Raw genomic sequence first — 12218 nt, 5'->3', positions numbered from 1 at the left:
TCTGATTCAACATCTGAAAGGTCAGTTACATTCAGGGTCAATATATGATCGTAATTGCAGGTCTCAAAGCTGTGCACAGTGTTTTTTTGAGTAAGTGAAAGGACTGTTGTTAGGAACAAAATCTGAGTCATAAGCAAATCTGAACCATCTGAATATTCTCAACATTCTATGTATCACAAGTTTTGATGACCTTCTGCCAGACTTGGGGTGTGTAGGTCAACCAGGGGTTCCCCAGCTTGACACATTAGACCCCTGTCCGCTGGGGAACTGATTAGACAGATTGGACTCAGCTTTTATACTTGAGGATATTGCCCGGAAGAGCCTCGAGAGGTCTGCAGTCAGGAATTACTCCCTCCTGTAGGATGTGGTTCTTCAAAATCGAACATGTTCTGTAGTTTCTCTCTGAGAGTTGCTGGGGTTTATTCCCTTAAACCGGGAGCCCTCGGCTCACCAGATCTGCTGTCGCTTCCTCCACCGTACTGTAGATTTTAGGCCCTTCTTCGTAGGACACCTTCAGGTGTGCTGGGTAGAGGGTCCGGAACTGCAGATCTTTATCTTTCAGGATCCTCCATGCCTCTGCATACTCTTTCCCCATGGCCATGATCTCCGGAGGATAGTCGTGGTCGAGGTTTATCTTGTTGTTGTTCCACATAAAACCTCTCTTCTGCCACGCCAGACTAAGCACTTCTTCCTTAATGGTGAACCACAGGAATTTTACAAGGATCGACCTGGGCTGTGAGCCATCTGGTGGGGGAGATGATAACGCTCTGTGCGCCCTCTGGATCTGTAGTGTTCTTGATGAGGGGATGTTGAGATTCTTTCAGAAGTTGCCTCTCCACAAAATGGGTCATAGATTGCATTCCGCTCCCTCTGGGACCCCGTATAGTCTGAGCGTCTCCTCTCGAGTAGGCCTCCAAGGATGTCACTTTTAATTGGAGCTTTTACTGTGTTGTTATCATCTTGGGTAATATCTCCTCTGTATTTTGAAGCTTATCTTCATGCCCTGGCTTCCACTTTGTTGAGCCTCGCGTTGGTCTTGTCCAGCTCACCACTTATATTCTGTAGTTGAGTTTTTGTGTCTTTCCGAAATTCTTTCACCTCTTTCCCAACGCCTCTTAGTTCTTCCAGTATCATCATCAAGCTTACCGGTTCATCCACATTCTCTGTCCCTGGCCATCATAGTTAGCTTCTTCTGTTAGCAGCATCTCGTCGTCTTCAGCTTGTTCGATAATCGACTTTTTACCTCTCCAGTTCTTTTTTTGACGTCATTCTTCTCATTGTTTTCCTCTACTTCGCTGGATAGTTCGAGAGCTCTCTTTCTAAGCTGCCATCCCGTCTAAACCTGAAGCCAACTTTGTTAATTTTAATGTTAACCTCACCAAAAACAACTAAGACCTTTATGAATGTCCTCATGACATGGTTTCAGAGCATGATATAGCATATTTACATATTTCTGGTGAAAACGGACTGCAAGGGAGGGTCTTGTTGCCATATCGATTGGGGATTACAGTAGCCAATAGCGCTGACTGGGCATTTAAGATACACCACATTAAGATAACATAAATAAATATGGAAAACAGTGGACTTTCTGTTATGGAGGACATCTGTTCACCACCATTGCCTATGCATGTGGTACTAACTGAAAAGAAAGCTGAGTGATATATTTCTAAAGGAAAGACAAGGACATTTTTGGACTATAGTTATATCTGTCTAACTGACATGTAATGCTGAGGAGCTAATGAGGAAAGAGAGTTGACATTAGAGCTTTCAAGTGATTAAAGCAATTGAGAGATTAATTAATTATGATCTGTAAAAATGTGATTAAACTCTTCTTCAATCTCACATAAACATTGCTGAGAAAAGCGCTTAACTTGATGTATTTTGTTTAAAATTCATTCTTACAGCAGATCAAAAGATTGATGTATATAACAAAAAGTGGCTTTATGAAGTCATATATTGTTTAAACAAACTTGAACAGTTACAGCCATTACAATTCTGCTGTGGTCTTTTGTCAAACTCCAAATAATTAGAAAATACAAATAAAATCATCAGGTCCATATAGACCCTTTCATTGTATACAAACATTCCTAGCCTGTAGCCTGTCGACGAGTTCCACTTCTACTTGTACAAACTTGTAGTAGTTCTACTACTTCTACTAGTTCCAGGCTGAGTATGTTTTCTGACCCAAAACTGTATGTGCACATTTCTGTGACGTAGCTCTCGAAAAGGTCTATGAAGTAGCCTTTGCATTGACGTGGTAGGCTAAACTTGAGCTGTTTCGGTGGTAAGCAAATGCCATTTTACACAGAAGGCATATCTTTATTAATGGTGCCATCGGGGCATTTTTGAAATCGCATACAGAACAAGTAGAGTTTGAGATGAATTAGATTTACACGATTAACAAACACAACACGCTAAATATGACTGTAATTAATTAATCGCAATTAACACACTCATTTGACACCCCTAGTGATACATCTGAATGGTCCGTCCATTGAGCAGGGCATCGAAAGAATCATACACATAAAAAAGTGATCCTGAAGTAATTTGACATTTAAATGAAACAAATTTTAACCATTTTTTTTTGTTTACATAATATTGAAATATATATATTAAAACATTATTTCAGCTGCATTTTTGTGTGTGCATTTTAGCTAGAATTGACTAATGTATTCTCTTGCATTTACTACGAACCAATGCCTCGACCCATGATGGCTTTCTTTGTGTTTTTCTCTGGTCTGAACAGGATTATATAACATTTTGGTCCAAACAGCGCCACCAAGAGGCCAAAACTGGAGGCCAGGATAGCAAATATCTCCACTGCATCTGCATATTTGCCTGGTGAGCTGATGTAAGCAGGGACAAAGGCCACCCACACTGCACAGAAGATCAGCATGCTAAAAGTGATGAGTTTGGCCTCATTGAAACTGTCTGGAAGATTCCTTGCTAGAAAAGCTAACAAGAAACTGAGGACAGCCAGTAAACCAATATAACCAAGTAAAACTGCAAAACCAACTTTGGACCCAACTACACACTCATAAACTATCTTGTCACTGTGATACTGGGTGTTTTTATGAGGCACTGGTGAAGCGGTGACAAGCCAGACAGTGCAGATTGCTGCTTGAACAGAAGTCAGAACCAGAACTGTCCCTCTCTGCTGCATAGCACCAAACCACTTCAGGCTGGACTCACCTCCTGGTTTGGAGGCCCTGAACACAGCCAGAACCACCATGGTTTTCACCAGGATACATGAGACACAAAGCACAAAGCTGATGCCAAATGCTGCATGTCTTAGTTGGCAAGTCCATAATCTGGGTCGTCCAATAAAAAGCAAGGAGCAGAGGAAACAGAGTTTAAGTGACAGCAACAGCTGGAAGCTGAGTTCTGAATTGTTGGCACGAACTATAGGTGTGCTGTGATGATGGATGAAGATGCCCAGAACAACAACACAGATAAATGTGCCCAACAGTGAGATGGTTGTCAAGCAGATACCCAGAGGCTCATGGTAGGAGAGGAACTCTGTTTTCTTAGGAACACAGTGGTCACGCTGGGGGCTGGACCAGAAATCTTCTGGACAACTGGTGCACTCCATGGAGTCTGAGAAAAGCGGTAAAGTGATGAGATACATGTTTATACAACATCTCTGAACTGTGGTGTTTAAAATGTTACACTCACCAGTTATATTGCTGATCGTTCCCTCAGAACAAGGGACACAGTCAAAACAACACTCAGGTTCCCCCTTCTTTCTGACCACGCGAGTACCTGGAGGACAGCTCTCACTGCACACTGACCGAGGAGGCTGTGTGGAGAAAAAAGAAACAATATTCGCTTATTATCTATAATGGTTGAGGTATAGAGATGGTAGTCTGCAACAGTAATAACTAACCTGTTTGGATTCAAAGTTCCAGAAGATTTTGTCTTCATGCAGTTTGAATTCTTCAGATTTGAAGATTGACCTCTTAACCTCACCCACATACTGAACTTTAGTTCTTCCGTCAGGGAGCCACACCCAGTTCATGATGTCATATACAGGTAAGGCATCACCATTTTCATCAAATGACACTTGATCACCAAATGTTGTGGTGAAGTTGACTTTTTCCAAGTAATGTATAATCTATGAAAATCCGGTTTAGGGACAAAACACACTGACAATTAAGTATGTTAAGTAGAATCGAGTTCAGACAAACATGTTTGAATCAATTGTTTGTGTAGACAATAAAAGTGTAGTCATTTCTATACACTAAATTTTACTAGAATACCAGAAGTAGAATTTAGTCTATTATTTCTTTACATTTCACACTCCAAATGAAATACAATGGATCAAGTGGAATTGACTAAAGTTATATCACACCTGCCATGGCTCCAGTCTTTGTAAATGAGCACAGGTGTTGTTGCTGAAAGGTCCTCTCCCTGGCTCACACTGCAGCATGTCATCAAGAGCATACGCCAGAGCGTACACAGCCTTATACACATTATACTCTGGCCTGAGGTTTGAAACATCCACCAATTCATTCTCCACATTCTCTATAACTTCCTGTCCGGTGCACAATTCTCCTCCATCTTCCACCCAACCTGCTGGAGGTGGTGCAAATTTACACTGAAATGTTTGTTCCCAAAACTGATTCACCTGCAATATAGTGCATCTTAATTTGAATTCAATATTTTTCCTAAATATACCAAATCAGAGGGAAACTCTCACCAGGTTGTTTTCATCTGTGTTGTTGTGATGTAGGTCAGGACGTATTTGTAACAGGAAGTCCCTGAGCCCTGGTATTTCTCCTCGACGGATGGCAATGCCCAGTGTTCCACCCAGGTATGGCATGAGGTGAGGAGTCTGGAGCACAACAGCTGATGTCCAGGCTTCACTGGCCATCCACTGCAGGCCTGTCACATTCTGCCTCACCACCTGTTGTTGCATAATAACGAGTTAAACATTCATCACAATTCATTCATCACTGTCATAGCAGAAACATGTGATATAGTTTCCACAGATGATGTTATACACCAACCTATGTTTTAGACACAATCAAAAGTAAAATTCTGTACCATTATTATTGAAATGCATTTTTTTATTGTCAAATGTTTTGATCACAAATCTTTTTAAGGACTGACCTCTTTCATGAGCTTAATCATGTGACTCTCATATCCAAACATAATCACCACCCGAGCGTTAGATTTCCTCATCACATCCACTATTCTCCTAAGTTCTGCAGGGTCGTCACCCCGGGGCAAAATCTCTGTGTAAGCCAGACAACCTCCACCAGCTGGACCCAAATCAGATTGAAAGGATTGGGCAGCTTTGAATCCATAATTAGAATTACTGATGATCAGACCTGTCCAAGTCCAACCAAAGTGTTTTAGAATCTGAATCATAGCATTCACCTATGTGGACACAGAGCAGAGGGATTAGTGCACAGGCTGGAATAATCTTTCACTAGAAATCCTGCTAAACAGGTTCATCAAAGACTCATGTTTAATTACTGTTTTTACTTGTTGTATACCTGATGCCAGACAATGCTGTAAATGAGAAACATAATATGACTAGTGATACACAAAATATTGGATATTGTTAATTCAAACATATGTGTTCTTGCTCTATATACATTTTTCTCATTTAGAATTTTGAGGATAGATTTACCTGAAAATCGTCACTCGGGATAGTCCTAAAGAAAGATGGAAACCTTTGTCGGTCGCTCAGGCAGGAACATGTGGCAAAATGACTCACCTGCAAAAAATACAGACTTTCTTTTATTCAATATTCAAAAAAATATTTTAACATTGATTGTTACGTTCATAGAGTTAATTTATTTAAACTTACCAGAGGCAATCTGTACAAACCTAAGACTGTGGATATGGCAATTGAACGTGTAGAAGTTGAACCACCCACAATCCCTAGTACTGGAGGAGTTCCGACACAGCTCTCCTCTAATGTAACTTGCTCTTCTTGACCACTGAGTAAGGTCAGTGCTCCACGAAATCCAATCCGTAGTTGAAGACAGTTATCATACAGACTGTATCCCAGAGTGACATTAGGCAGCAGGTTGGAGTTTCTGTTAATCTCATCAATAGCAAAGGCCATGGACTGAGCCTGTCTGAATCCTACAATATCAACCCTAACAACATAACGCAAGTGTTTACCATATAAAAACACACTACATAGTCAGTATACAAAGCTACATGTTTCACAACTACATATTATGAATTCAGTCAGATAAATAGTTCACACAAAAACAAAACGTTAATGCAAACATAACATGACTTAAAATGGTATGTATACACACTGTAAGTATTTTATATTAATCAAACATACAGTCTACTTATAGACTTGTGTTTCATCAGCTTTGTGCTGTTTCCCTCACATACTCACCCGTAGCAGTGAGACGTTTGTGGCTCTGAGGTAAAAGGCATGTCAGGAAAAGTTGAAGTTATGCTGACTGAAAACAGTCCACCAAGAATCACATCTCCAGTTTTGTGCATCCCATTTAAATGAAACTTTTCCTTTAACTGACAAGAAGAGGAATAAAGAGAGGAGGACACAGCAGAGGAGAAGCAAAAATACAACGTTAGGAAGATGAGGCTGGTGTCTAAAAATATCCTCATGACTTTTCTCTGGCTCATCTCCTCATCTGAGTGCAGTCTTATCACAATATCACCACGTTTTATTGATTTGCAGGTGTCCCTGTTGATTAATCTTGTAACACCACTGATCAGTGCAGAGGAGGAAGTGAAGCTGTAGGGGCAGGGCCCAAAATAGATCCCATCTGATAGTGATTTGTACTAAATGACTTTGTAGAAATTAGTATTAATGTTTTCCTTTGGCATTTTGATGTTTGATTGTAGAAATTAGAAAATGAAAAGCCACAACTCAACACTATTCATTAAAAATGTGCATTTTACAGTGCCTACACTTCAAACAAACCTAAAAAAAACCCCATTTTTTTCTGGTATTTTCCTGTAAAACACTAGCACTTAGATACTCAATCTGTTGCTATCATTTTCCAAATTACATAAAAAACTTTGGAATTGTTCTCAAAGCCTCGTCTTTAATTTTTTCTTAGTTTTCTCATTCAAATGTTAAATATAATTTATTCAAAGTCAAACTCAGTACCCCAACCATTGTTTTTCTGGTTAACATTATTTTAATATAATTTAAAACAGATTTTGAAGGACAGTACTTATTTCTACCAGTAGATATCAGTAGTGAGTTGGCACAGAATAGCATACAGCAGAGATATTTTTGTATTATTACAGTGACAGCAAAATAAAATACATATGCATATGTCTTATGTACAGTAAGTGTGAATATTTACTGTATGTTTTACATTAAATTTCACCAGGTTCAAAAGGTAAATCCATACTATCTGTAAATATGTGTGTGTGAGATAGGCTAATTCAATCACAGTATAATATCTTTAATTGTAATGTGACAGAGGTTCAGTAAACATCAATTTAATGTTTATTCATTGCAATGAACACAATTTCTGGTACAACACATGTTTACACATGTTTACTTGGGATAGACATAGCCAGATGAGATTCACATGTTCACTCTAATACAACTTGTAGATAGTTTACATGAAACTATATGGTTGATGTCTGCTGCTGCTGTCATTTAAGAAATCCTACATAACCAGTCAGAAAATAACTAAGTAAATTATAAAACAAAATTATCAGTGAGATCAAATAAAGTCTGCTCTTGTGGGGGCTATGAATATAATCCAGTTGTTCCAGATTTGACTTTGTTGATTTTAATAGTGCATGTTAACCTCCCCAAAAACAACTAAGACCTTTATGTATGTCCTCATGACATGGTTTCAGAGCATGAGATAGCATATTTACATATTTCTGGTGAAAACGGACTGCAAGGTAGGGTCTTGTCGCCATATCGATTGGGGATTACAGTAGCCAATAGCGCTGACTGGGCATTGAAGATACACCACATTAAGATAACATAAATAAATATGGAAAACAGTGGACTGTTTTCTGGTGTGTTCACCACCATTGCCTATGCATGTGGTACTAACTGAACAGGGAGCTGAATGAGATGTTTTTAAAGGAAAGATGAGGCCATTTTCGGACTGTGGTTATATCTGTCTAACTGACACGTAATGCTGAGGAGCTGGTGAGGAAAGAGAGTTGATACTAGTGCTGTCAAGTGATTAAAAAAATTAAGAAAAGTCATCAAAAAAAAGTGATCCTGAAGTAATTTACATTTAAATGAAACCATTTTAACCATTTTTTTTGTTTACATAATATTGAAATATATATATTAAAACATTGTTTTAGCTGCATTTTTGCATGTACATTTTAGCTAGAATTGACTAACGTATTCTCTTGCATTTACTATGATCCAATGCATCGACCCATGATGGCTTTCTTTGTGTTCCTCTCTGGTCTCAACAGGATTATATAACATTTGGGTCCAAACAGCGCCACCAAGAGGCCAAAACTGGAGGCTAGGATGGCAAATACCTCCACTGCATCTGCATATTTGCCTGGTGAGCTGATGTAAGCAGGGACAAAGGCCACCCACACTGCACAGAAGATCAGCATGCTGAAAGTGATGAGTTTGGCCTCATTGAAACTGTCTGGAAGATTCCTTGCTAGAAAAGCTAACAAACAACTGAGGACAGCCAGTAAACCAATATAACCAAGTAAAACTGCAAAACCAACTGTGGACCCAACTATACACTCATAAACTATCTTGTCACTGTGATACTGCGTGTTTTTATGAGGCATTGGTGAAGCAGAGACAAGCCAGACAGTGCAGATTGCTGCTTGAACAGAAGTCAGAACCAGAACTGTCCCTCTCTGCTGCACAGCACCAAACCACTTGAGACTGGACTCACCTCCTGGTTTGGAGGCCCTGAACACAGCCAGAACCACCATGGTTTTCACCAGGATACATGAGACACAAAGCACAAAGCTGATGCCAAATGCTGCATGTCTTAGTTGGCAAGTCCATAATCTAGGTCGTCCAATGAAGAGCAACGAACACAAGAAACACAATTTGAGTGAAACCAGGAGAAGAAAACTGAGTTCTGAATTGTTGGCACGAACTATAGGTGTGCTGTGATGATGGATGAAGATGCCCAGAACAACAACACAGATAAATGTGCCCAACAGTGAGGTGGTTGTTAAGCAGATACCCAGAGGCTCATGGTAGGAGAGGAACTCTGTTTTCTTAGGAGCACAGTGGTCACGCTGGGGGCTGGACCAGAAATCTTCTGGACAACTGGTGCACTCCATGGAGTCTGAGAAAAGCGGTAAAGTGATGAGATACATGTTTAAACAACATCTCTGAATTGTGGTGTTTAAAATGTTACACTCACCAGTCATATTGCTGATCTTTCCCTCAGAACAAGGGACACAATCAAAACAACACTTAGGTTCCCCCTTCTTTCTGGCAATGCGGGTACCTGGAGGACAGCTCTCACTGCACACTGACCGAGGAGGCTGTGTGGAGAAAAAAATTATAATATTCGCTGGAGTTATCTATAATGGTTGAGGTATAGAGATGGTAGTCTGAAACAGTAATAACTAACCTGTTTGGATTCAAAGTTCCAGAAGATTTTGTCTTCATGCAGTTTGATTTCTTCAAATTTGAAGATTGACCTCTTAACCTCACCCACATACTGAACTTTAGTTCTTCCATCAGGGAGCCACACCCAGTTCATGATGTCATATACAGGTAAGGCATCACCATTTTCATCAAATGACACTTGATCACCAAATGTTGTGGTGAAGTTGACTTTTTCCAAGTAATGTATAATCTATGAAAATCCAGTTTAGGGACACAACACACTGACAATTAAGTATGTTAAGTAGAATCGAGTTCAGACAAACATAATGTTTGAATCAATTGTTTGTGTAGACATTGAAAGTGTAGTGATTTCTATACATTAAATTTGACTAGAATTCCAGAAATAGGATTTAGTCTATTATTTCTTTACATTTCACACTCCAAATGAAATACAATGAATCACGTGGAATTGACTAAAGTTATATCACACCTGCCATGGCTCCAGTCTTTGTAAATGAGCACAGGTGTTGTTGCTGAAAGGTCCTCTCCCTGGCTCACACTGCAGCATGTCATCAAGAGCATACGCCAGAGCGTACACAGCCTTATACACATTATACTCCAGCCTGAGGTCTGAAACATCCAATAACTCAGTCTCCACATTCTCTATAACTTCCTGTCCGGTGCACAATTCTCCTCCATCTTCCACCCAACTTGCTGGAGGTGGTGCAAATTTACACTGAAATGTTTGTTCCCAAAACTGATTCACCTGCAATATAGTGCATCTTAATTTGAATTCAATTTTTTTTTTTCCTAAATATACCAAATCAGAGGGAAACTCTCACCAGGTTGTTTTCATCTGTGTTGTTGTGATGTAGGTCAGGACGTATTTGTAACAGGAAGTCCCTGAGCCCTGGTATTTCTCCTCGACGGATGGCGATGCCCAATGTTCCACCCAGGTACGGCATGAGGTGAGGAGTCTGGAGCACAACAGCTGATGTCCAGGCTTCACTGGCCATCCACTGCAGGCCTGTCACATTCTGCCTCACCACCTGTTGTTGCATAATAACGAGTAAAAACATTCATCCCAATTCATTCATCATTGTCATAGCAGTAACATGTGATATAGTTTCCACAGGTGATGTCATACACCAACCTATGTTTTAGACACAATCAAAAGTAAAATTCAATAAATCATAGCAATCAGTATTACTTTTTACAAATTGCAGCTATTACATTATGATTGATTTGCATTGTGTTTATAGTGAAATGTTTGGGTCACAAATCTTTTTAAGGACTGACCTCTTTCATGAGATTAATCATGCGACTCTTATTTGAAAACACAATCACCACTCGAGCTGTAGATTTCCTCATCACATCCACTACTCTCCTTAGTTCAGCAGGGTCGTCACCCCGGGGCAAAATCTCTGTGTAAGCCAGACAACCTTCACCAGCTGGACCCTGATCAGAGTGAAAGGATCGGGCAGCGTGGAATCCATAATCATCATCACTGATGATCAGACCTGCCCAAGTCCAACCAAAGTGTTTTAGAATCTGAATCATAGCATTCACCTATGTGGACACAGAGCAGAGGGATTAGTGCACAGGCTGGAATCATCTTTCACTAGAAATCCTGTTAAACAGGTTCATCAAAGACTGATGTTTAATCACTGTTTTTAAATGTTGTATATCTGACACCAGACAATGCTGTAAATGAAAAACATAATATGACTAGTGATATACAACATATTGGATATTGTTAATTCAAACATATGTGTCCTTGCTCTATATACATTTTTCTCTATCAGAATTTTGAGGATAGATTTACCTGAAAATCGTCACTCGGGATCGTCCTAAAGAAAGATGGGAACCTTTGTCGGTCGCTCAGGCAGGAACATGTGGCAAAATGACTCACCTGCAAAAAATACAGACTTTCTTTTATTCAATATTCAAAAAAAATATTTTAACATTGATTGTTACGTTCATAGATTTAATTTATTTAAACTTACCAGAGGCAATCTGTACAAACCTAAGACTGTGGATATGGCAATTGAACGTGTAGAAGTTGAACCACCCACAATCCCTAGTACTGGAGGAGTTCCGACACAGCTCTCCTCTAATGTAACTTGCTCTTTTTGAGCACTGAGTAAGGTCAGTGCTCCACGAAATCCAATCCGTAGTTGAAGACAGTTATCATACAGACTGTATCCCAGAGTGACATTAGGCAGCAGGTTGGAGTTTCTGTTAATCTCATCAATAGCAAAGGCCATGGACTGAGCCTGTCTGAATCCTACAATATCAACCCTAACAACATAACACAAGTGTTTACCATAAAAAAAACACACTAAATAGTCAGTATACAAAGCTACATGTTTCACAACTACATATTATGAATTCAGTCAGATAAATAGTTCACACAAAAACAAAACGTTAATGCAAACATAACATGACTTAAAATGGTATGTATACACACTGTAAGTATTTTATATTAATCAAACATACAGTCTACTTATAGACTTGTGTTTCATCAGCTTTGTGCTGTTTCCCTCACATACTCACCCGTAACAGTGAGACGTTTGCGGCTCTGAGGTAAAAGGCATGTCAGGAAAAGTTGAAGTTATGCTGACTGAAAACAGTCCACCAAGAATCACATCTCCAGTTTTGTGCATCCCATTTAAATTAAACTTTTCCTTTAACT

At 39.5% G+C, this 12218-nt stretch overlaps 2 protein-coding genes across 2 annotated transcripts; both read right to left on the bottom strand.

The window, feature by feature from the left end:
• Positions 1 to 427: 427 nt before the first annotated feature.
• On the bottom strand, positions 428 to 3250 carry LOC131456053 (vomeronasal type-2 receptor 26-like; the record flags this gene model as incomplete). The annotated part of the gene is made up of 2 exons (XM_058624029.1): positions 428 to 744; positions 2695 to 3250. Coding segments are annotated over 2 exons (873 nt in total), but the record flags the coding sequence as incomplete, so codon positions are not given.
• Positions 3251 to 8343: 5093 nt separating this feature from the next.
• Positions 8344 to 9231, bottom strand: LOC131456052 (extracellular calcium-sensing receptor-like; the record flags this gene model as incomplete). Its single annotated transcript, XM_058624028.1, has 1 exon — positions 8344 to 9231. A coding segment is annotated over one exon (888 nt), but the record flags the coding sequence as incomplete, so codon positions are not given.
• Positions 9232 to 12218: the final 2987 nt, after the last annotated feature.

The sequence above is a fragment of the Solea solea genome, chromosome 3 (assembly GCF_958295425.1).
Source record: "Solea solea chromosome 3, fSolSol10.1, whole genome shotgun sequence".
NCBI lineage: Eukaryota > Metazoa > Chordata > Actinopteri > Pleuronectiformes > Soleidae > Solea > Solea solea.
This window is presented reverse-complemented; position numbering and strand designations above follow the sequence as displayed.